Source organism: Carcharodon carcharias, chromosome 11 (genome assembly GCF_017639515.1).
Source record: "Carcharodon carcharias isolate sCarCar2 chromosome 11, sCarCar2.pri, whole genome shotgun sequence".
NCBI classification, from domain to species: Eukaryota; Metazoa; Chordata; class Chondrichthyes; order Lamniformes; family Lamnidae; genus Carcharodon; species Carcharodon carcharias.
In genome coordinates, this window is record NC_054477.1 from 52323978 (window position 1) to 52350572 (window position 26595).

General features: G+C 40.3%; 1 protein-coding gene across 2 annotated transcripts in view; it reads left to right on the forward strand.

The window, feature by feature from the left end:
* atp8a2 (ATPase phospholipid transporting 8A2) overlaps positions 1-26595 on the forward strand; it is a 631244-nt gene that overhangs the window by 586751 nt on the left and 17898 nt on the right. For both annotated transcript variants that reach the window (XM_041199633.1, XM_041199634.1), the window contains 3 exons: positions 6125-6213; positions 9218-9322; positions 25194-25282. In XM_041199633.1, the coding sequence (XP_041055567.1) occupies positions 6125-6213; positions 9218-9322; positions 25194-25282 (283 nt within the window). The remainder of the gene's footprint in view (positions 1-6124; positions 6214-9217; positions 9323-25193; positions 25283-26595) is intronic.

Below are 26595 nucleotides of genomic sequence, written 5' to 3' on the forward strand. Positions count from 1 at the left end.
AAAAAATTGTTAATAAGTGCAAATAAGTGCTATGTGGCAGACCCATGGATGATTGTTTTAAAGCTCAAGAATGCTATGGCTACATGTAGCATTCCTACTATTATTTTGCCTCAAACCAGTTATCTAATTGAGAATTAAACCTGGACTGACTGTTCTTGTACTAAGCGATCCACAGACAGAGCATAATCCTATCTATGAAGCTAGAGGATGGAGTTGCTGGATCATACGAACATTCAGCACCAATCGCTTGTCAAGAGATTTTGGTTACAAAGTAGCTTGCTTTTAAAGAATTACCCAGTTCTTTAAATTGAGTATCTTTGGTTGCTTTACCAATACCGATGAGGCAATATCAAGGAATTAAGACCCATACTTGGCTGTTTTTGAATTTGATCATGACTTGATAAAGCTTCTCAGTTGGAAGGAAAATCCCTGATTGACTGTTGCATGCATCAGTACTCTACATTATGGATTAATACTTAGTATAGTTATTTATTCTAGTTACAGTTGCTGTAAATGTGTGTATTGAGAAGAGGGTAATAGCATACCACAGCGATTCATAATGTATCATTTGCAGCAAGGTTGGGGGGGAGGGGGTGGCACTTGAGCATCTTCTGAGAAACATTTTAATCATGAACTGCAGATTTTTGAAAGCTATTATAAAAGGTTCTCTAAGGTATCTCAGATATTATTTTACTTCCTGGTGCTCTGTCAAAGATTTACTGGACAGACAGTATTAACAGGTTAATTTACATCCCAACCCAGATAAGTCAGTCAGGTTGCATGAAGAATGCATTTACAGGTTGATATCACATAGTTTTATAAGCTGTATGCTTTTAGTGCTGGAGTATATCCATCATATTTTTCCCAGAAGACTACTACCTTTCTCTTCAGAATTGAAGAACAAATTAAGCCTCCATTATGTATGGTGTTATGCTTAGGTCCATGGACCAGGAAAGTCCCAGATCCAATTCAGGTTTATGCTGACTTAAATATGGAAAAAATCTTTGGCATAAGAATGAAGACGGAACTTGATTGCAGCAACCTCCCTTAATCGAGGTAGCCTGTTGTTAATCTAGATTCATGGGTGGAGTATGGTCATTTTGGAACACTGGAGGACCACTAATGCCTGAGGAACTATACCAGCATGAGTTGCCATTTTCATGTAAAGAATGGTATCATGCAATGAGAATTTGCTGACCATTTTTCTACAGAAAGGATTTGGAAAACATTTACTTTTCACTGTTGAGGTTTCAAGGCACTGTATATTCACACAGCTTAGGGTACTCAGCATAGATTGACTGAGAATGGCCTAACATTTGGGTTATTTGGATTATGGGTTGAGTGGGGTGGGGTTGGGGGGGGGCATCAAAAACATAGACTGACATACACAGAGGGCAATATTTAATGCAGACGGCAAGAGTCAGAAGGTGATGATGAGCAGCCTTCTTGAACCGCTGCAGTCTGTGTTGTGGGAGCACCCACAGTACTGTTAGGAAGGAAATTCCAGGATTTTGACTCACTCCCACTCACTCACTCTCTCACATTCTCTCACACATGCATGAACGCACACAGGCAGACACTCACACATTCACTCTCTCACTCCCACATATATACACACATACACACACACACTGAATCTCTCACACATGACAGCCAACTTCTTCCCAACCGTCTCCTTTGGTCCTGGGTTCTGCAGTGCTTCACTCCCTGGCATCGCAGCCAGCATGTCTTCTCTGAGGCCCCAGAAGCCTCTCTTTTCTGAGGACCCCGGCACTCTGATCCACCAACGGGCCCTGGTACCCTTGTCTGCCGTTGGGCCCCAGCACTCTGGCCCCGCCATCCTCACCCCCATCCTCCAAGACCTCGGCACCCAGCACTATGGTTCCACTGCCTTCCCAAGAACCCCGGCAGCCTCATCCACCACAAGGCCCTGGCATTCTAGCTTCCCCTGCCCCCCTATCCCTCACAATTACCTATCTGACCAGCATTTTGAAAGCTGGCTCCAGGGACAAGCCGTATGGGCTGCCTGTCTGTGGTGAAGGGAGTGAATTGTTTGTTGTGGGGGGCAGGGTGCCAGTCAAGCAGACTGCTTTGTCCTGGATGGTGTCTAGCTTCTTGAGTGTTGTTGAAGCTCCACTCATCCAGGCAAGTGGAGAGTTTTCCATTACACCCTTGACTTGTGCCTTGTAGATGGTGGATAGGCTTTGTGGAGTCAAGAGGTGAGTTACTCGCCTCAAAATTCCCAGCCTCTGACCTTCTGTTATAGAGACAGTATTAATATGGCTAGTCCAGTTCAGTTTTTGGTCCATGGTAACCCCCAGGATATAGATGGTGGGGTTTTTGGTGATGGTGCCATTGAACATCAAGGGGTGATGGTTAGATTCTCTCTTGCCGGTGATAGTCATTGCCTGGGAGCGGTGTGGCGTGAATGTTACTTGCCACTTATCAGCCCAAGCCAGAATGTTGTCTGGGTCTTGCTGCATATTTTCTCATTATTTCTTGCTCACTATTTCTGAATAATCCTGGAATGCAAAGGTAGCCCCCCAGCTTCTTTTCTGTACTGCAAACTTCTTAAAACTCCTCTCCCCATCTCCGTCACGCTCACCTCCAATAATAAGAGCAAGCAGCTCTTGGACGTCTTTATCATTATGATTAAGACCATCCAATCAGCTGTCTCTGCCTCTCCCTTCGCTTTGTCCAACAGGTAAAATTTCCTCTAACAGTTTTCCCTGCCCTCGCCCTGAACTCTTTCTCCAGTGTCTCCCCCACATTCCCTCTCCGAGTTCATCTTGTCCGTAAAATCCTCCACCTGCTCCATCAATCCTACTTCTGCTCACCTGACCACCCAGCTTCCTTTTCTGGTCCCCATGTTAGCTATTATTTCTCTCTCTCTTCAAGTACTGTGCCTCCCTAATTCCATAGGCCTTATAAACTATCATCTCATCTCCAACCTCCTTTTTCTCTCCAAAGTCCTTGAACATGTTGCCTCTTCTCAAATTTGTGCCCATCTTTCCATGAACTCCATGTTTGAATCCCTCCAATCCAGTTTCTGCCCCTGCCACATTGCAGAAACAGCTCTTATCAAAGTCCCAAAGACATTCTATGTGACTGTGACAAAGGTAAGCTATCCTGCTCAGCTGTTTTGATTTTCCTGCATGGTTGACCTCACTCTTCCAACACCACCTCCATCATTTAGTTGAGTGGGTCTGCACTCACCTGGTTCTATTCTTACTTATCTAGTCAAAGCTAGAGTATCACCTAAAATGGCTTCTCTTCCCCGCTCCAACACTATTACTTTTGGTGTTACCCAAGATTCTATCACTGTCCCCTCCTATTTCTCATCTACATGCTGTCCCTCGGCAACATCATCCACCATATATATGCTGACAACACCCAGCTCTTCCTCACCATCACCTCTCTCAACACTTCCACTGTTGCAAAATTATCAGACTGCTTATCTGACATCCAGTACTGGAATGAGCAGAAAGTTCCTTGAGTTAAATTTGGGGAAGATCAAAGATATTGTCTTCAGTCCCCACTACAAACTCCATTTCCAAGCTACTGACTCCATCCTTCTCCCTGGCAACTGTCTAAGGCTGAATCAGTGTGTTCGCAATCTTGGTGTTATATTTAAACCCACGGTGAGCTTCTCACCGTGTTTCCATGCCATTATTAAGACCATCTGATTCCGTCTCTGCCTCAGCCCATCTGCTGCTGAAACCTGCATCCATACCTTTGTTACCTTGAGGCTTGATTATTTCAGTGCACTCCTGGCCTACCTCCCACATTCTAGCCTACTTAAACTTGAGCTCATCCAAAACTCTTCTGCCTCTGTCCTTGCTTGCATCAAGTCCCGTTCACCCATCACCCCAATGTTTGCTGTCCTACACTGACTCCCAGTTAAGCAACATCTTGATTTTAATATTCTAATCCTTGTTCTCAAATTCCTCCGTGGCCTCACTCTCCCTATCTCTATAATCTCCTCCAGCCCCATAGCCCTCTGAGATACCTGAGCTCATCTAGTTCTGAACTATTGAGCAGCCCTGATTTTAATTGCTTCGCTATTGGTGACCATGAACTGCCTAGGCCTCAAGCTCTGGAATTTTCTCTTTAGATACTCTGCCTCTTTACCTGTTTTTCCCCATTTAAAAGGCACTTTAACATTAACCTCTTGGCCAAGCTTTTAGCCATCTGCCCTAATATTACCTTTTGTGGCTCATTGTCAGACTTTGCCTTATAACATTCCTGTATAGTACCTTGAGATGTTTTATCGTGTTGAAGGTAAGTACAAGTTGTTGTAGTGTGGCAAGTTTTATCGCTTACAGGCCAGAGAGATAATTCAAACGTAAGTAATGTTGTTTGATTGGTTCTGTTCGTATAATGTTAAAAGTTCCTTTTGAAATTTGACTGGTGGGGTATTCAAGTCCCAAGGTTCTAAGAACACATTTCAGGGATTTTTTAAAAAAGTAATTTTTGTTCAAATAAAACTCTTCTTAAAGAGCCAATTTGAAACTCCTGAAAGAGAAAACAATTTGTTTGAAGAAACAGTTTAGATTGATCAGGCTCCCATGTTGGAAGAAATTCTAAGAAAATAATCTATCATTAAAGAAAATATTTACAGAGTCAGCTTACATCTTAAAATTACTATCTCTTCATTATTATATCCACTTTGGTGGAAGAATGTTTAATATAAATATATGTGGTAACTATGTAAATGACTGCTACTTGTTTCTTCATCTTCTATTTAATTGCTAATATCTTTATCTGCAAAGAAAGTCTGATGTGATGTGTTGCTGCTTTCAAAGGCTGACGCAGATATTTTGGAGTCAATAAGAAAAGTCCCCTTTGCTAAGAGCAATTACCAGATGAGGTTAGCTGTTTTCCTCAGGTACTGAAAGCTTACCTAAATCTCAAAGCAAGGAAATGCATTCTTGAAATTAAACAGAGATTGGGCTTACCCATTAAAGTGATGCAGGATGCAAGAGCTCAAATAATCTTAAAATAAGGTTAGAAAAGATCAAGAAAATAACAATCATGCTGCGAGACACTGAACATTTATAAATCAAGAATCGCGTCTTTTCTCAGTTAAGGCGTTGGATCTACTTGTCTTGCTTCCCACCCTTTAAATATTTTCTTTCGATGTGCTCAATTTTATGTGATCACAGGCAGAGAGTTTCCAGATATTTACAGCTGGACGTTACAACCACTGTTGATCTTTCTGTCCCTTGCTGGACATCCACATTTGTTCTTTTCATAGAGGTCACTGGATTTGATTTATGGGGATATCCACTGACATTTTTAAGTAAATCAGAGCATTATCATTGTAGCCTTAACTTTGTTCAGCTAATCTAACATACACCAGTGACTGAACCCGGGCCCTTCGTAGGTTGTATAGATGAGCACCGCACTAGGCAGCGCACTTACTTACCTGTGCCTGAAATAAAAGATTACATTGTTATTATAAGGAGTTGTGTAATTTCAAACTGCAGCTTAATCTGTTGCATCTGAAATTATTGCATAGCCAACAATAACTTCAGTGAACTGTTCAGAACAGGATGTTCCCGGATCATAACCTGCTTCAATTTTATAGCCTAGTAAAATCTCAAATAGAGAGTCAAGGGCATTGATAAGTCACTGTAAAATATGCCACTGGTGGCTTTATTGTAATTTGGTCCATATGTTTTCAAAGGTCTTGTCTCCAAGTCTTAGGTCTGGAACAGCATAAAACAAATCTGTCACACTGTTATCATTCAAGGGTTTATCACCTTAAAACTGACAAATTAGCTTTTAAAACACCTGCCCATCAGTATGGTGTGAAATAGTTAAAGCTGCTTTGGACTAAATTAGGGTAAGTGCTCTTTCCACCCAATTTAGACCGTGAAAGAATACTCCTTTTTAGTGAGATAGAGAGCAGTTGAACTGCTGCACACATCAGCTTCACCTTCTGTAATCTGTTCCATTAACTCTCACGTATCTTCTTCTCCCCTCCTCCACGACCCCCCCCCCACCCCCCCCCCCCCCCCCCCCACACACACACACACACACACACACACACACACACACTCTGATACTCTGCTTCTGCAATGCATGGTGAATATTTCATATTTTATTCTGTCTCTTGCAGGCTGGGATGATAGTGAACTGTGCGACATTCTGGCTTGGACTACTTGTGGTGCCCGTTGCATGCCTGCTAAAAGATGTCGTTTGGAGGGCGTAAGTATTACTGAACTGCAACAGCAACAACTTGCATTTATGTAGCTTTTTTAACATAGTGAAATGTTCCAAGATGTTTCACAGGAATGTTATCAAAAAAATGTGACACTTGCCCACAGGAGATATTAGGAGAGGTGGCCAAAAATTTGGTCAGAAAGGTAGGTTTTAAGGAGTATCTTAAAAAAGGAGAGAGAGAGGCGGAGAGATTTAGGGAGGAAATTCCAGAGCTTAGGGCCTAAGCAACTGAAGGCACTCAAAATGAAGGCACTGAATGATAAAAATCAGGGATATGCAAAAGGCCAGAACTGGAGGAGCACAGAGATTACAGAGGTTGTAGGAATTGTAGAGGTAAAAAAGAGAGAAGCAATGGAGAGATTTTTGAAAACAAGGATGAGAAAGTTAAAATTGAACTAAATAAAGATTTCACTGAGACATGAAGCTGCTCTGGAAAGTCACCTTTATTGCTGAAAAAAGAGTCATGTTGCCAAAGCTTTTTGTCGTGCAAGAATACCAAATTTCAAATGATCACAACAATGTATACCATGAGTGCTAGTAGCTACACTAACAACCAATTTAAGATAATCAGTCAAACTGACAACATGGCTCATTTATGCTTGCTAGAATCAACATATGTTCACACACAGGGACCTGTTCTCTGCAAACTAAAGAAATATGTACTTTTTTTTACATTATCTGGAAGCATGGAGAGTCTATAGTTCCCCATTGCTTTCTCCATGGTAACACCTTGATCAATCAGAATTGATTTGCCAACCAATCCAAATTGATTTGCCAACCAATCAGCACCTCTTTTCCCCTGGGTATAGATTGTTATGATCATTTGATATTTGGCATTCTTGTATTTGTCCTGATGAGCACAAAATGTAAAGCTTTGGCAACATGTCATATAGAAATGTCAACAGAAATATTCAAGTTCCAAAGTGAAAGCTGCTATTGTCATTCATCTCATTGCAGCTTTTGGGACCATACTGTGCATAATTTGGCTGTCGCATTTTCCTGCAGTGTAACATTGACTGTACATTAAAAATTACTTAACTGACTGCTAAGCATTTTGGGTCATTTTGAAATCATGTGTAGCGTCATATAAAGACAAGTTATTTTCTAACCTTTTTTTGTCTTTTTCATGCTCTTTCTCTTTCCTGTTGTGCAAAATTAGCCACCTTAGCCATGGCTAATCATCAGATCTGGCTGAACCATGTCATTGTCTACAGAACTTTTTATTTTTTGCCAAAACCACCTTGATACCCTAAGATCCTTCCTTCTTTTCTCTTTGAGCTTTTCCCATGTTATATGGGGTCACCACAATGCTGGTTGATCACCCTTCATATCAACTGTTGGTTTTTTTTGGACTTGGCAGGTGATTTTACAGCTGGATGCCATTCCTGCCACTAACCCTCCCCATTTATTCAGGCTGGGGACCGGCACACTGGTTTGCCTGCATCAGTGCCGGATTCACTTGATACCCTGTATCAACCTGGGATAAACCTTGAAAATCAGGCAAAATTTTGATTTATTTTTGCCACTACCTAGCATTGATTTTCTTCACCCCCAAGATGAAGGGACAATTTTAACCAAAACCACAAGATTGGGTAGGGCACCAGTTTTTTCAAATTTACTCACCACTGACTTCATTGCAGAATAAAATGATGGCCAATGACATAGAAGCCTTGCCAATCATAATAGGGGGGCATAATTTCCATAAAAGAATTGGGGTGCCCACCTGCCAGCCAGCAGGAAAGAGCAAAGGTTTGTGGCAGGAGTCTTCAACTGGGGTCCAGTGGAAATTGTTCCTGACAATTAGTGGGACACTGGCTATGATCAGGGGGAGAGGGGAAACACTGGCTGAGATTGGGGGGAAAGGGGGAATGCTGGCTGTGATCAAGAGAGGGGAATCACTTACTGTGATGGAGGGAGAGGGTAAACACTGGCCGTGATTGGGGGGAGAGGGGAAACACTAACTGATTGAGGGGGGATAGGGGAAACACTGGCTGTGATCGAGGGACAGGGTAAACGCCGACTGAGGTTGAAGGAGGGAGAGTGGAAACACTGGCTGTGATCAGGTGGAGAGGAGAAACACTGGCCGAGATTGAGGGGAGAGGGGAAACACTGGTCGTGATTGGGGGTGGGATAGGAGAAACGCTGGTTGTGATCGAGGGAGGGAGGGGGAATCACTGGCCATGATTTGGGGAGGAAGAGAGGAAACACTGGCCGTGATCAGGGGAGGGAGATGGGATTCACTGGCCACGATCGGGGGAGGGAAAGGAGAAACTGGCTGCGATCGAGGAAGAGGGAAGCACTAGCTGAGATTGAAAGAGGGAGAGGGGAAGCACTTGTCATGATTTGGGGGAGAGGGGAAACACTGGCCGTGATCGAGAGAGGGAGAAGGGAAGTACTAGCCATGATTAGGGGGAGAGGGGAAACACTAGCCATGATCCCCGGGTGGTGGTGGGTGGTGCTTTCACGGGGGTATCTGCCCATGGGAGGGAAGGATTTGGCTAGGGAAATTGAGAAGCCCCCGTGCAAGAAAGGCTCCAGGCTTCTTTGTGAGGCCCAGTGAAACCCTTTTACATCTCCCTTCTGCCACACCATGGCCCATAATGGAACTTGAAAAATGAATTCTCCTCTGAACTGGATTCAACTCTCAGCAGGTTTTGATCTGACTGGGAAGCCGATACTGTCATTCCCCCACCTTCCCCCACACCTCACCTTTTCTCTCCATCTCCACCTCCCCCAATCCTACCAGACTCAGCTATTCAGTATAAGCAGATGAAGTTTCATGTTGATAGGAATGTTATTCCAATCAAGTTGGTGATTAAGGATTTTTTTCACTATATCTAACTTCATTGACAATCTGCTTCACGTACACAACTTCCTGGCAACCTATTCTAGTTGAGCTGTACATGTTTTCTCTCAACATTTAATATTTAAACTTTTTTCTACCTGTTTTGTGAAATATTGAATTCCTGAAAATTATGTGCTCCCCCAGAGGCTGGCATTCTTACCGTAAAACTTTGCTGGAGGAGGTTCAGGAACTAGAAGCCAGATCTCAAGATCCATCAAAGGCAGTATTGCGTGGTATCAGTACAAAGAGGTAGGACAAGTATAACGACAGTGATCCAGACACTCTAAATAAGCAGGCCAGCAGTTCTGAATGAAAAGTTTGTTAAAGGAAGAAAGCAGGGCTTGTGCTTAAACTGCCCTGTCATGGCACAGGGTTATCTTGGGTGCTTTAAAAACAGAAAATGCTGGAAATACACAGCAGGTCAAGCAGCATCTGTGGAGAGAGAAACTGGAGTTAACATTTTACGTTGCTGACCTTTCATCAGAACTGGTATTCTCAGTTGATGTTGTTTTAGGAGAGTTGGGAAATTCTAATCCATGGACACATTTTTCCTCATTCTTTCCCCTGCTCTCCCAACCCATCCCAAAAATGTGCAAAAGCATTAATGAGCAAAGTTAAGAGAGGAATAATTCTGAGAGCATGTCATTATATACATTTTGATCTGTTTGGCATAGAAACTTAGCTTGGGACATTCTTTACCTTAGGTTTGCCTACTGTATTCAGGTTACCAAGCCAATTGTTGTATTGTGTTTTGCATCCATTTGATAAAATATTATTTCCCCCTGCACTAAATTGTTAAAAAACTGCTCTGCATTTGTGCTGTGAATGCAATTCCAGACTCCTCTCCTCATGTATTTGTTACAACATTTCACTATTAATCATTTTACTACTCTTTACAGTGGCATTTATATGTTGCAGGGTTTTTTTTTATTGCTTTGCTCAGACTTGGTGTATGGTGCTTCTAAATTTACATTGTTGTTGCCTGTGTCTCTATATGTATACATGTTTGCACATAAATCTATGTTTATGTGGGTGCATAATTTAAAATAGGAACGTTGTATTTCGAATCGTGGATAGTGCATTTGAAACAATGTTCCTGGAATATTGCATCAAACTTGAGTCAGGCCACTGGGTAGTAGAGTGGTAGAACACAGGGTTTATTCCTGTAATGTCCAGTTGTGTGCCATGTGCCAAATTCCTGGCTAGCAACTTCCCTGCAAACATGGGGAGAAAATCAGAGAGGCAATCTCCCTGCTGCACTTCTTAGCAAATGCAACAAAAATGGTTAAGGAGAAAAGTAAGAATAAAATGAATCATGCCTCAGAAGCGATATTAAAAATCATTTGAAAGAAAAAAATTCTTCCTCCATCTTGGATCCTTTGAACAGTTCTAAGACAGGAATTTCTAGCTTGTGGTACCCAATTTTTAATCCCATCACCCTTACTAGTTTTTGCAGAAAATAATAATGAAAGTTCTTGCTTTAAAATTCAAAAATATCTCTTTGATAAAATGCTTTAATGATTCTGCTTTAAATACCAGGATATTTGACAGAAAGATCAGTGATACCATGTTTGGCACACACTGGCTTCATAACACTGCACCAGCACTTCAAAGTCTGATAAATGTATTGCATTGCATGTTGCAGTTGTGTATCTGTTTCTTTTAATTGTTGCAATTCCAAAATGTTGAAAGCCAAAAGTGCCAGCAACTATATAACATAGATTGGAACACTGGAGTAGGGGGTAGGCCATTCAGCCTCTCAAGTTGCTCCACCATTCAGTATGATCATGGCTGGTCATCCATTTCAATGCCTTTTTCCCCACACTATCCCCATATCCCTTTACGTCATTAGTATTTAGAAACCTAGGAATCTCTACTTTGAATATATTCAATGACTGAACTTCCACAGCCCTCTGGGGTAGGGAATTCCAAAGATTCACAACCCTCTGAAAAAAAAATTCTCCTCCCCTCGGTCCTAAGTCACTTCCCCCTTATTTTGAAATGGGGTCCCCTGGTTCTAGACTTCCCTGGTTCTAGACTAGTCTAATCTTATTTGGTAATACAGAACTTGAGTCTTGCTGAAAAAAGAGACTTTTTTTTGTTGAAGCATTTCATCTTGTGCTCGCCAGGACAATTCACAAGAAAATGCCAATGTCAGGAGAAATAATTTCTTGCGAATGGCCCTGATGAAGCTTCAGCAAAAAAAAAGTCTCTTTTTTTCAGCAATACTTGTCTTATTTTGTGGATAGTCTTAACTATTTAACAAACAGTGACTGACTTCTCATTTTAATTGACTGAAATCTTAACTAGCACAGCTGAAGTTTTTAAAAGTAGAGTTTGCAAAAATTAAATTCTGCGTTAGTCAATCTGTGACTTTTTCAATTCCACAGCAATTGAACAAGTTTAGATTTGAAATAGTTTTCTACTTATTGTTCTTGTGAATTGATTTAGGTTTGTAAGAGAGCCTTTAATATGAACTAAATAAAGTTTAATTGCAGCCTTTAACTTTCTTGTAAAGAAAGCGACTACGCTAATGATGCAGTTGTGATTTAATTGAGTTCTATCAGGTGTTTTTTGACTGGCCATCATGAAATTGACTGCTTAACATGATTTAATCCAGTCACCATGGGAACAAAGACCAAGTAACTGAGTACCGATAGGCACAACAGTTAGTCACAGGTGTACACTATGTATATGGGTTATAAAGGAATGAAAATATGCAAGAACCTTAGATAAGATTAAAAAGGATATAATGTAGATCTGATTGCAGGTGTAAATTCCAACTCCATGAGAGATCTAATATGGTTATTATTGAAATGCTGTACATAGTTTGACCATTGTTTGAAACAGTGAAGGCAAGAACGTAACTTATGTTGTAAAACTACTGACATATCCTTTTTTGCTATAAAAAGAAATTAGCACTGCATGCTACAAACGTATAATTGTCTAGTAAAATGTACTTGCATAGAAACTCAGCACTGCTATACTGTGGCAAAGTGTAAATATTTTTGGATGTGAAAGTGGCTAGACTCAAAACGTTTGCTACATTAAAGTATTTGATTTTCTAGTATACTGTTGAGAAGTTGAAAGTGAGTTAGAGTTTGCTGTGCTTTATTACCTCTGATTGTAGTTAATGTCCCTCTGGAGAGAATTACAGGTAACTAGAGCAGACAAAACCTTGCTCTTCGATATCAGGGAGTTTTCAATTGAGGTCCGTTAGAGGTTAAGCTTTTCCAAACTGCTCCTTGTAACTGAATGGTGGTAGCCAGTTCACAGTTTCTCACAATGAATGAGAACTTTATGAAGGAAACACTTAAAGTGCCTGTTTATTTCCTTTCATTCATTGGTGGTATTGAAGCTCCTGAGCTCTGTAAGCGCTATTTTATTGGAAAGCATTTTAAAGTTTAATTTCTAAAAAACATTCCAAGAATTGTTTGAAGCCTGTTCAAAATACAGTTGTAGTCAAGTTGGTTTTTCCTGGGCCTATTTTAATCTTCTGTAGCCTTTTATGTTCAGCTCAATTGGGATCACTTGTTGGTATCCTATTTTTATGCAAGCTGTTTGAAAATTGTAGCAGATGAACTTTTATTTATTTGCAGTTGGGACCTTAATTGTTTTAAAATAATACAGTTAGCAATAGTTTTAGAATGCACATTAAGTGAACTGTAATCTTGATTGTTTGTCAGCTATATTTGACATGCTGATCAGCTTCTTTAGGATTCGCCTAGAGTTCTAGCTAAAATTCCTTTTCAATTTTTTTGAGTCGTCCATCATTAGTTGGAAGTAGAGTTGAATTTTCATTAGGTGTATAGTGGTAAGATCATAAGTTACTGTGGATGAATTTCCAACCCTCCAACCAGTGGAAATGGGCAATAGCACCTCCAAAATAATGGGCAATGACCTACCCCTTTGCCATTATTTCTCGTGGCTACTACTGGGTAGCCAGAGCAATCTCCTGAGTCACGCAGTAGGCAGTTCAAATGGTAATTGGAAACATATGACGTGCATAGAACCTGAATTGCCACTTTTGGACTGAAGTGAATGGAGTGTGTATTGTGCACCTTCCGACCAATAGCAACTATTGGCCCAGCAAAGAGTATCCGAGATAAGTCCCTTTTCATGTTTATTGGCCAGGGAGGAGAAGAGTGTTCCTCCAGGCTCCACAAAACAAGCCTGGTCCTAAGCCATTCCAGCTTCTCCAGGAGTTGCCCACTCTCACTCATCTCAGCACAAACGCTCCCTATCACCATTGTACAGACCTACGTTTTTCCACCTAGAGGTTGTCTGTTGTCTTGAGATGTTCCATATCCAAATTCAACCTGGCAACCCAATGCTAAGGAGGCCCATCACACACACTGTCCGTGAACTACCAGCTCATTCTGCCAGTCAGCTGCCCAAAGTCTACTTGGGGGAGGGGTCAAACCACTCCTATATCTCAAACAAAGCAATTTCAGAAGTCTCAACAATTATTTGTTTGCTGTGGTGCAAATCATCGAATCACACAATGGTTACAGCACAGAGGGAGACCATTCAGTCCACTAGTTCTCTGCGAGAGCAACCTTGCAATCCAAGGAAAATCGGTGACGAGTCAATGGGGGTGGGGAAGGGTGGATGTGGGAAGGCAAAACTGTGGGGAGGAGCCTCTGATTGGCACGAGGAGCCCAGCAAGAGGCACCCCCATCCCTTTAACTGACAGCCTGCATAGTGAGCACCAGCCTCTCCTGCTCCCTGTTAAGTCAGAGCGGCAGCGAAATGAGGCCCTTACTTGAGCTTTAATAGCCCACTTAAGGACCTCTATTGGGCAATGGCAGTGGGGTGGGGGTGGAGGGACTGACCCACCCAATACCTCCCCTGTTGCTTGTAAAATCGTGGGTTGTGGTGTGGGTGGGCAGTCAGCGGGCACATCGCTGATGGCAATGTACCCTAATTTATATGTCCACTTTCCTGCTTTGCTGCCATGGGTAGCCTGTAAAATTCAATCTATTGTTATCATTGGTATTTTTGTTGATGTGCTTTAGTCTTCTTCTGATCCAGGTACTTGGATGTACTTGGGTTTTTCTTCCCTCTTGGTGACAACATTTTTAAGTGGTCTCAAATGTCTCATCAACTTAATGGCATCATGTTAGGTGAAACTCTTAAGCACCTTTGCACATGTGCAAAATATATCATATGAGTTCACCAGGTGTATTGTAGCTGTGAGAAGAGGCTGGTATAGCTAAAATAGTCTGGGCCTGGAGGCAACTTCCAGGGAATTCCACTGCAACAGCCGATGCTACCAAGATATTTTTTTCCCAATGTGTATTGATACTTGCATATATTAATATCTTTTTGACAGTTAAAGTTTGTTTTTAGATTGAAAAGACTGGAAATTCCAATGCTGTTCAACAAGATGCCACATGCATCCTAGTTGTGCAGCAGAAAACCCAGCACAGCACTTTACTGAATGAAGTTCCATCTTAGGCCACTAGTGAAAATATACATGGTATATTTAGTATGATTAGCCTCGTTTTGATGGAACTTGGCAAATTCAAATGTGGCAAAGGCAGATTTCAATTCCAATGCAGCTTACTCTCCATTGGTCACAACAAAATACCTCAAAAACTGTTACCCTACAATTAGAATACCGTGGTTATTCCATATACATTCAGTAATGTTATACAGACATGTTACGTCCTCAGAACAAAGAATATTCGAACCACCTGCAGTTCAATGACCCTTCTCCAAGATCCCTTCAAAATTAATTCAAGTAGATTTCAACCCCAACTCTACTTCAGTGAGAAGCAATCCAGGTAAATACCATATGCTGTTCAGAGGATTACATTTTCAGACAATGTAAATATCAGAGAATTTAAGAGAGGGCGTTTATTACATGATCATATTTTGAACATTGTCAGAACTTCTGTGTTTATTTTTGATATCAGTGTTTATGTTTCAGAACTATGCTGTCTCATCAAGTATTACAATGATCTGCTAAGTCTTTCATAAATGCTATGATTACTGATTATGCGTGTTCTAATAATAGTCTCTGTTCTTTTTGTGTCTGATCTTCACTATTTAATACCTAAACTTTGGGAGAGGTGAAATGCAGGAGCTATTGCATACTAACAGTCTTAGTAAACACTTGTCCTCCCAAGTATGGTGACTTCAAATATACCACTCCCTTTGCCTTTTGTTCCATGACATCTTTGTCATTTAATCTCCTCTGCCCTCTACCCTATCCTAAACTTTCCCTTTTGTTCCCCCTCCCCCTCCCCCGTTAGACTCAAAATTTTAACTCTTTTTCTCTTCACAGATGCTGCCAGACCTGAGTATTTCCAGCTGCTTCTGTTTTAATTTCAGATTTCCAGCATCCACGGTACCTTTGCTTTTATTATGGTGACTTCAAATATGTGTTGAAATTTCTGGGGACATCCGGTTGCCTTGGAATCTGCAGAAGCCCAACATCTCTTAGCATTTCGAACTCCTATTACCTGATTCACTTGGCCTTGGGGGAAAGTGCACTGCTACAAAATCAACTATATCATTTCTTTCAGGATTAAAAGTTGCAGTTGAGTTTAATCATTTAATTACTGTAGGACATATTTGTGTTCCAAAGCATACTATGATTGAAATAAATCGTAAAATGCTGGGAACATTCAGCAAGTCAGGCTGAATCTGCCAAAAGAGAAAAATAGTTTCATACTAGAACATCTGATTTCAGAGATGTAGTCACGTTGAAGACTTATTCTTCACCAGAGGGATGTTTGCATCACTTTTCAAACAGCCTGAACCATTCAAGTAACTGTTCCTTCATCTCATGCACAGCACTAAAAAGAAACCTTGTACACGCAATGGCAATGGACTCTTTGCCTTATTGCGGGAATTAGTTTTATTTTGTTTTAATAAAAGGGCTTGAGTAAAACATTTGTTAATATTAGCAATGGAAAACAGTCAGAAATTGAAACCTGGTTCCATGAAATCCAATTGTTTTATCATTTCCATATTTCTCTAACTTCCTTTTGAGGAATATCAGTGTGTTTTTGTACAGTATGTTTATATTTCAAAACTGTTTAATATTAGAAGCGCTTGCCCTGAGTATGAAGTAAGTCATATGAATGGCAGCTTATTTTCCTTCAAGTGACTAGACAATCACATTTAAGAAATGTTACTTTTTGTAAATTTTGAAGTGCATTAATGCACTTCATGTGCCATTTCCTAAAAATGGAATTTCATTTGACAACTGTAAACTGCTCATTTGTGTAGGGTCTGCATTGTTCAATTGCCAATTCCTTAGCATCAGTGGCAAAGGCGATATAACATGGTCATTTAAATGTTCTAAATGCAACTTTCATTGTCTAGCCATATACTTCCCCTAACAGCCGAGGAAGATCCAAACAGTCCAGCTTTGTGAAAAAGATATCATTTGCTTATAACAACAAGCTGAGTGTTGCTCAATCACGACCAGCAAAATAGAATCCTGTGGTGATCAAAATGACACCCTTTAGTGATCATCTGCTGCTAGCAGTATTGCTGCTTCCAGAGGAGCCTTTGATGGTCATGGCCTGAAGTGATTCATGCATCCTTCAGTAGCAGCACTGCAGTGTAAATAGTTATCCCAGTTCCATTACTTTTCTGACAGTGACTGTCAGCTATGATCTTAATGAATGGTGGAGCATGCTCGAGGGGTCGAATGGCCTTCTTCTGCTCCTATTTCGTTTGTTCATATGCCTGTTGAAGACTCACCTGAAAATATTGGTCTAGCCATCAAAAGGCATATCAGTTTTAACGTGTTCCTATAGCAATTCTTTGACCCTGTATCCCCATACTTGTGTACTATCCTTAGGCATCTGCTGATATCCCTTCAACTCTCTGTGAAGCTCGGTTAAAGGTTCTGCACAACAACAACAAATTATTTATAATAGTGCCTTTAACATCATAAGAGGTCCCGAGGAACTTCACAGGAGTGTTATAAAACAAAAATTGACACCAAGCACATAAGGCGATATTAGGACAGATGACCAAAAGTTTAATCAATGAGGTAGCTTTTAAGAAGTATCTTAAAGGAGGAAAGAGAGATAGAGAAGCGGAGATGTTTAGAGAGGGAGAGCATAGGATCTCAGAAGCTGAAGGCATGGCCATCAGTGGTGGTGTTAAAGAGGCCAAAATTAGATAATTGCAGATAACTTGGAGGGTTGCGGGGCTGGGGCAGAGCACAGTGACAGGGAGGGATGAGGCCATGGAGAGATTTAAAAGCAACGATGGAAATTTTAAAATCAACACTTTGCTTGACAGGGAGCCAATGTAAGTCAGTGAGCACATGGATAATGAATGAACAGGACTTGGCACAAGTAAGGATTCGAGTAGCAGGGCTTTGGATGAACTGAAGTTTATGGAGATAGGAAGTGGGAGACCAGCCAGGAGTGTGTTGAAGTAATCAAGTCGAGAGGTAACCTAAGCATCCATGAAGATTTCAGCAGCAGCTGAGCTGAGGCAGAGTCAGGCACTGCTATAAAGGTGGAAATACGTGGTCATTATGATCATGCAGAAATGTGGTTGGACACTCATCTTGTGGACACTAAGACTGTGAACAATCTAGTTCAGCCTCAGACTATTGTCAGGGCAAGGGATGGAGTTTGTAGTGGGGACTGAAGAATATTGGTTTTCCCAATATTTAATTGGACAAAGCTTCTGCTCATCCAGTAATGGATGTCAGACCAGCAGTCTGATAATTTAGATACATGGAGAAGAACTTTGATAAGATCCATTTGGTACTATAGCAGAGGTAGAAACCTGATTACAGTGACTCAAACATAGAATTCCCAAGAAAGATGGACACTGAGTTGGGAGGCGATAATATGTTGAATGATGTTGGAGAGGAAAGGGAGGACGGAGATGGGTGTTAGTTTGCAAGGATGTGAGGCCTAAGTTAGTTTTATGAAGCAGGGGTGATGATGGCAGATTTGAAGGTGGGAGCAACAGTACCCAAGGAGAGAGAACCGTTAACAGTATCAGCTAACGTGGAACTTGGAAGGGAAGCTGGGTGGTCAGCAGTTTAGTGGGAATAGGGTCGATGTAGCAGAAGATGGGTCTCATGAGCAAGATGAGCTTCATGAGAGTATGAAAGGAGGTAGGAGAGAAACTAAAGAGATTTGCATGTTCAGAGCTAGAGCAGGGGTATCTTTAGGAGAGGTTTGGTCAGATAAGCTGGGAGAAGGGAGGGAAGTGGCAGAGGCAACTGTTAGGATGAACTCAATCTCCGTGACAAAGTAGTCCATGAGGTCTTGTTGAGGATGAGGATGGAGGAGACAGGAGATTTTAAGAAGGTGAGTTTCAGTAGAGAAAAGAAGCCAGAGGGTAATTTTTGCATTCCAGGGTGATCCTGTAATAGTGAATGGTTTTGGCAGATGAGAACAGGAACTGATTGTGCTTAATGTGGTCCCCAGCCAGATCTGGCACCAGATGGCTAAACCTTTTGTCCGCCGTGTGTGCTCAAGTCTACATCCCTTGGACTTAAGGTAGCAAAGATGGGGACCGTACTGGAGGGAACAGCCAGGGTGAGAAGAAGTAATGATTTTAATGGGAACTAGGACATCAAAGCTGGAAGTTAGCTTCAGGTTGAAAAAATCAGTAGCTGCAGAAATGTCATGGTGAACAGAGGGCCAAAGGCTGGATATTTGTGATTTTGTAAGGTACAAAGGAAGTTGAGTTGGGATAAGGAAGGAAGATGTAGGTGGAGAGTGATCAGAGGCCATCTTATCTGTGTTTGATATGTTGGCCGTAGCGAGACCACGTGAGATGGCAAGATTAAGGCGATGGCCATAAATATAGATTGGGGTATTTATATGGAGGGAGAAATTAAGGGAATAGAAGAACACAGTGAGCAGAGGAGAAAGAGCATGATGGGTTAAAATGAAGGTTGAAATCACCAGGAAGGCAAAGTCACTCTGTGCATGATTTGAGTGGGCAGTAGACAATAAGGATTTTAAATGAGTGGGGAGGGCTGGAACAAGGTGTGACACAATTTGTTGATAGCTCCATTATTATTTTAATGTCTATTAAATGTTTATAATAATAAATAATATTTGAGTTCTTAAAAAAAGGTTTCAGTAACTTTTCCCAACTTTAATTACAACATTTCATCCTCTATGTGCTGAATTTCGAACCAGCAACAAGAATGTTGAGGAATTGATGGTAACTTCTTCCCTGGAACAAAACTATATACAACAGTGACAAGTGAAATGGTCCTTTGGATGCTTTGAATCTATCAGTGTGAACTTCCATCTGATTTTTTCCATGTCTCCATTGCATCTCAAACATTAAAAAGTGCAAAATGTAACTGTCACAGTGTCAGAAGTGGGACTTTTATCCTAACCCAGAGGACAGCATGATATGTGAAGTATTTTCAATCAAACAGAACGTATGTGTTATTTGAAACCAAACATGCTATAAATGCCTTAGCTACTTCAGTCAGATCCTTAGTAATGGTCTCTGTATGGTAAAGCAGCTTTTAAAAAGTGATTGAAGCCTAAAAAAAATTATAGAATTGTACTTTATTCAACACCCCAATGCAAGGGGAGGCGGTAGCGTAGCAGTATTGTCACTGGGCTGGCAATCCAGAGACCCAGCATAATGCTCTGGAGACCTGGGTTTGAATCCCACCATAGCAGATGGTGGAATTTGAATTCAATAAAAAATCTGGAATTATAGGTGATCTCCATGAAACCACTGTCAATTCTTGTAAAAACCCATCTGGTTCACTAATGTCCTTTAGGGAAGGAAATCTGTCATCCTTACCTGGTCTGGCCTACAGGTAACTCCAAACCCACAGCAATGTGGTTGACTCTTAAAAGCCCTCTAAAAACAAGAGTAATTAGAGATAGGCAATAAATGCTGGCCTAGTCAGCACTGCCCACATCCATGAATGAATATAAAAAAGTGAAAGTTTGTATGTTTTGTTTTTGGAGAATCTCTTTTGTGTTCAAAAATTTAAGAAAGCACAACAGGATTTTATGAGGTGAATCAGTTAAGAATAATGTTTTCATTGCTAATTATTAAGCAGAAGTTTTTTGTTGATGTATTTTATGGGAAGAGTACTAGAACTTGCAATCACCTAAATTGTAGCCGGTGGAGCCTCCTGATATCATCATCTGGTGACTAGAGACTGTAAAGCAATTAATGGATTCTGTCTGTTCGGTGGAAAAACTCCACTTTGAAGCTTAAAACAAATTTGCCTCTGCAACTAGTTATTGAGAAACTATTATGTGTTAATTGTATGTTCTTTGGAACCTAATGTTTGTTTTAAATGTTATTTACTGCCCTGCAGAAATTTTTTGTAAATATATAAACAGACTCATATAGAACTTCAAAATAGCTATTTGCACTGCAAACTATCATAGCATAACATTTTCTTTGTTTCTGTTATCACCTCTGTCTTATATATTTTAAAGTGCTGATGCTTCTGTCTAATGTCAGTTTGCCAGTACAGGAAATCGTGATAGAACTCTGCTCCTGTTATTAAGTTGCCATGGTGTTTTCAGCACATTGTTTAATTGCTGCAAATTTACTTGGGTCTGATTTGCCCCTGTGCATAAGGGCATAGATAATATCACACATAATAACCTGCCAATGCCCCAGTGTGCAGAACAACTTGTTTTGTAAACATGTAGAGTGCACATGACCCGATACCTAACCCATTTGGTAATCATAAAAAAGAGGAACAGATATATTTAACCCGCAATACTACATTGTTCTCTCTTGCAACAAATTAAGGGGTTAACAAATTGGACGACTTCTGGACATTGAGGAAAGAGATCTGAGCAGCATAATTTAAAAAAAAATCTTATTGCAACCTGCAACAACTATTATTTGTACACAGAATTAGAACCTCTTTTATGCACTTCAAGAGAAGCTGGTTCATGCCCAAAACGAGCAACAGGTATGTACTTCCAGAAACAACACCCCCTGCCTGCCTCTGTGCAATCATTTTTATACTGACATTTGCTTTACTATGATTGCGGGGCTGGGGGAAGTAGGGAGTACCAAAATACTTGAGAACCCTTTTTTTTAGGGGTATGCATTGCGCAGTAGCAAAATTTGACCCTGAGTGTACATATCTGTTTGGGAACTGTTTATTTCAGCTGGAAAATGTTTTAGTTGCTATGTTTACATGTTTACTTAAAAAACCTTTTTCATCTGCATGCTTGTACACAGACTCACTTCGCTATCAAAATGCTTTCATGGAGATCATGTAAGATTTGCATCCCTACCACCCAGTCTTGCCCTGTATTGTTTTTATTTCACTAATTGCTCATAGATTCTCTGGGTGGTCCATCTGTGAATTAGATAATGGTGTGGCTAAATCTGTCAAAGGTTTTCGTGGCTTTTTAACTTGTGGTGCTGCGGTTTCCAACTGGGTCTAATCACTGTGATGTTCCTTTCCTTTGTTCTTCCACAATTCCTTCACACCTGCTTATACTCTGCTGTGGAAGAATTCAGACAGGCTTCTGTTGGTTTTCTCCTGCCCTCATTTGGAAGATTCTCTGAATTCTATGTGACACAGAGGTCAGGGAAAGACATGGGCTGCATTGTCTGTGGTTTTTGTGTGTGTGCGTGTCCCACATGCGGCCCTCCTTTCCTTCAGTAGTCTTGCTGGGTTTTCCTGCTGGCTTCTGTGATATTTTGTGTGTAGCCCTGCACACTTTGAGGATATGTAACTGTAGTCTCCTTGTTTCATATTGGTTTGGATTACTCTGTTTATATTGGTTGGATTTCACAGGTTCTGTAACTTTAAAAGATGATGGTAAATCAAAGCATCATATTCCCCTTGCAAAATAAAAAAAAACTTATTCTGGATGTAAACTAAATACCACTGTCTTTTTGACACCTTTTCGGTTTTTCTGGATAATGTAATTTATACATGTTTGGGGCTTTGTCAATCCAGACCCACAGAAAATGCCAATCCTGCTGATCTGTATATAAATCTTGGTCAGTCAGCTCATGAATACCAAAGGGGTATCTCACTTTTTCAGTGGCTCTGACCCCCAGTAATGACCTACCCACTACTCTGGGTGCTCTTGAAGTGCTATTTTCTGAAAGCCCTTTATTGTGTCTATAGGGGGTTGACGACACAAGCATTTTTCTCAAAGCCAATACAAAACGGTGGTATTAAAGCTATTTTTAAAATCTTTGTTCACTCAAGGTTTCAGAGCTGCAGTTTTCTTGATGGAGAGGATGGAGGAAGCAACTCCGTTGTAAATAAATAATTACAGATAAAACCCTGACACCAAACTGAAATGAAAGCTTTATTTATTCCCTTCATTTGGCCTGGGCAGGCTGCCTTGAAAAGTCACCCACCCTACACAAGCTTATTTTCATGCTGTGTACTAGATTTTCTTTAACATCTTTCTGCACTTTAAAGTGAATTATTCTAATACTCGTCTTCAACTAAACAGATATTTAACTTTGAAATATTTTTTAGGCTGCTCAAATTACAATTAACGTTTTATTGTCCCTGTAATTTGATAATGTTGACAAAGTTAGGCACTAAGAAATTGGCAGCAATTCTGATGGTTGAATTGCAATTTTTGAAAACATTGTCATACCAGCTTCAACCTCCCAACCACACACACACACACAAACTCTCATGAATAAACGTTGACTACAAATAAAAGATGATACTGAGAGACCTTGGAATTATGGTAGATTAGGCCGTGGATTGGTGGGATGCAAGTTTGCATCTGTGATTCTGGAACAATCAACTCCCAGTGCTAAGCAGCAGTGTTGCAGAATTTCCTCAGCAACTTCATCTACTTTTTCATTTTTCCCTTTTAATTTTCTCTTGCAACTCAAAGTAGTAATTTACATTGAGATATGGTTCCACAGGCACCGTTCTAAGTCTTATCCAACCAGTTATGCTGTATGGTTTGAGCCTTAACGGTAAATGTTTGTAGACAAAATGATCAAGGGAGGCAGAGTTGTGCCTAGTCCTGGCACCAATTCTTCCCATCCATATGTGGTCAATTCCAAGCATGAATCACTGATTAGCGATCGGGAAAGGGGGCCTCAAATGAGTTTTCCCACTGCTCCCACTCTACTCACCAGCACCCTTCTCCACATTTCTCACTAGCTCAGTCACCACAGTTGGTTGTAGCACCATAACTACTGCTCCTTGTTAAAACCAACCTGCATACTTCCAAGTGCCTGATTGGAGAATAACATTAGTAAGAGCCTACAAACTGGTCCCCATCTCACCCTGTCAACAGCAGCATCTGCGGAGAGAAGGGTAAACCTGTTTGGCAAAGAGCAACAGAATAATATTTTTAAAAATGCTCCAATTTTCTATAAATACTCCAAAGCAGAGTATGTAAAAATTAGTTGATCATTTTCAAGGAAAAGTGAGAACAATAATCTCTGGTTTTGCTTTGTCAATGAAACTGAATGTCAGCATGATGATTGAATGCAATGCATGTAAAATAAATGCAGTTCAACAGGAATTTAACAAAGTTATATAAATAGTAAAATAATAGATTAAAACAATATTCAAACTAAGATTGAAAGTTAATTTATCACAAGTAATGACTGAACTAACAGTCAGAGTTCTTATAATACAGCTGATGCAAGTTTTTAAAGATGTTTCTCATGTACAGTTGACTCTGAATGAAGAGTGTGGGACTTGGTTTAAAGAGAACTTGAAATGTTGGGAATGAGTATGTAGCCAGATAATTGTTAATTTGCTTTATGTAAAATCTGTTCAAATCATCCTTGTTCCTCCATTTAAGTGGCTTGCTCAACAGTGATTCCTCTAAATTTGCTTTATTGTGCATTGCCTGTTTATTTTCAATACACAGTACCTTTGTAAACTCTCTTGCAGACACTTGTGAGGACAGTTTGTGAGGAGCCTGTGTGATATCTTCAAGATTGTTCTGTGATCCCTCAGTAGTGACGGTGCCCCATAACATTTCACAAATAGGATTGGTGCATTAGAAAACTATTGCACTCTTTTCTTTTACTTGGTTTTTCCATTTGCAGAACGTAAATAATGGATCATAGTAACTCCTTAAATAGATAACTCTCACTGGCCACATTGTTACGAAGACTGCTGATACTTGTGGCTCCATGGAGAAATAATTAACTAAGATTATTTTAAACTTTTTTGTTTCAAATTATGTAGTAAGTGGTTATAGTTCTTGCTTTAAGCCTGCCCTGTAACAACAGTCTGATCAGTGAGCTCATTTTATATTTAGTATGACTGGTTTCATATTCAATTTTTTTGAGGGAAGGATCCATAATCTTACTGGGGGCATATATTAAAAAGGACACTAAAAATATAAGACCATAAGACGTAGGAGCAGAAGTAGGCCATTCAGCCTATCGAGTCTGCTCTGCCTTTCAGTGAGATCATGGCTGATCTGATAATTCCCAACTCCACTTTCCTGCCTTTTCCCCATAACCCTTGATTCCCTTACTGATTAAAAATCTGTCTATCTCAGCCTTGAATACACTTAATGACCCAGCCTCTACAGCCCTCTGTGGTAAAGAATTCCGCAGATTCACTACCCTCTGAGAGAAGAAATTCCTCCTCATCTGCGTTTTAAACGAGTGACCCCTTACTCTGAGATTATGCCCTCTGGTCCTAGACTCTATATCATCAAATATACTTTTGATTTTGATAGAATAGTGCAGAAAATGCTTGAAATCTGTAACAGGTTTCCTATTTTCAGCTGTAGCCTTTGTTTCATAAAGTAATTAACGGCAACTTATTTAATTGATTTCTTGAAACCAAATTATTGCAGACACCAAGGCCTTCATAAAACCTGTATTCGGGAGCTGTTAAACTGAAGATTTTGTTTTATTTGTGGTCAGCTAATTAAACAGAAATCATGTTCATTGTGAACAAGTGCTAATCAGTGCTAATTAGCACCTGGTATGTTAATTGCTGACTTAATTGCAAACCCAATGAGTCACCTGAACCTTGCAGCTAAGTGTTAACATTTCTCTTTGTTTTATGCTCTTTATTTGAATTTATATGCAGATGTTTATTTATATAGGTTAAGACCTATATGCTGGTATTAAAACATGTCAAAAGCCTGGTTTTCCGTTTCCTAGTGTGTGGGACTTACATGTGCTTTGTTTTGCTCTATAGTCTGAATGAACGTGCTTATCTGCTAAAGAGAGTGTTTAAGAAAACCCCTTCAAACCTCGTTCGGACCCATTCTGTTCATGGTCTATCACGTAAGTATTCCACTACCTTGTGCTGCTCCAATTCCATTTACATGGAAAGAAAATGTTCTTTCCATGACTGTAAACAGGAGGCTGCACTAATTTTCACGGTGATTTTTTTTATCACAAGCTCAACTACTAGTCAGGTCTTTCCTAACCAATATTTTGTATATTTCACAAGAGAGACAATATTCATGTGGAAACATCAGGAAATACAAGTTAAAATATGAGAATCCACAAACTAGCCATTAGCCTCAAGATTTTAAATGCATCTCTTTGAAAAATCTTTACCCTACTTTTAATATCTTAAAGTTTTGTTCTGGCACTCTGATATCTACTTCAATTTTATTGGTCTCTCTCGGGCCTTTTTTCTTATTCCACTTCCCCTCATCAGCTGTGCCACCTTTCACCTTCTCCATCATTTTGTACCCCAACGCCATCAGTGCTCCTCAGCCTTCCTTCTCCCCTGCTGAAGTTCCAGGCTTTAGATCCAAACTGCCTTTCTAGGCATTCTGTGAAGCACCCATATAGGCATCTAAGGCAGAGACAGAGTTGGGTGACATTACAAAGGTGGAAGTAAACAACCCTAGTGGTTGAATGTTTACCTCAGTGTCAAATATGACACCAAGGTTGTGAACAGTCTGGTTAACCTCAAACAGTGGCTAGCAAGAGGGACAGAGTTTATAGTGGAGGCTTAAGATAAAATATTGGAAAGATCAAAGTCATTGACTTGGAGGAACAGACTAAAGGTACTGAGAATTTGCAACTTGTTCCAGATTTCAGAAGGGCAAATTTCTTTAAGATGGGGGTGATTTGGAGAAAGTAAATTGACCACTTCAACTGCATGGTGTTAATGCCAATGTAGAATACAAATAGAAAGAATAAGGTATTAAAAAAATGTGGAAAACAACTATGTACTCAATACCAGAAGAAAGGAATGTGGTAAGAAGAAGCCAAGGTGTCTAACTGGTTATGTACAAAGACAAATAAGAAGTAAACAGAAATGTTTCAATAAATTAAAAGCATAAAGTACTTAACTAAGCAGAGTTGAGTACCTGAAACAGCTGAATAGAATAAAGGCGACAGTTAAATCAACTAAAAGGCTACTGGAAAAGAGATTCGTAGACAGAATTACAGAATCACATAGTGCAGAAGAGACCCTTCGGCCCATCGAGTCTGCACTGACATTTTTGGAAGTAATGGGAAAAGCTTTACAGTTATGTGAAGAGTCAGGGAGCTGTCAAAGACTGCATTGGGCCACTGACAAATGTTCAAGAACAGGTTACAAAGGATTTGCTGGGTGTGGCAAAAATATTAAATGAATG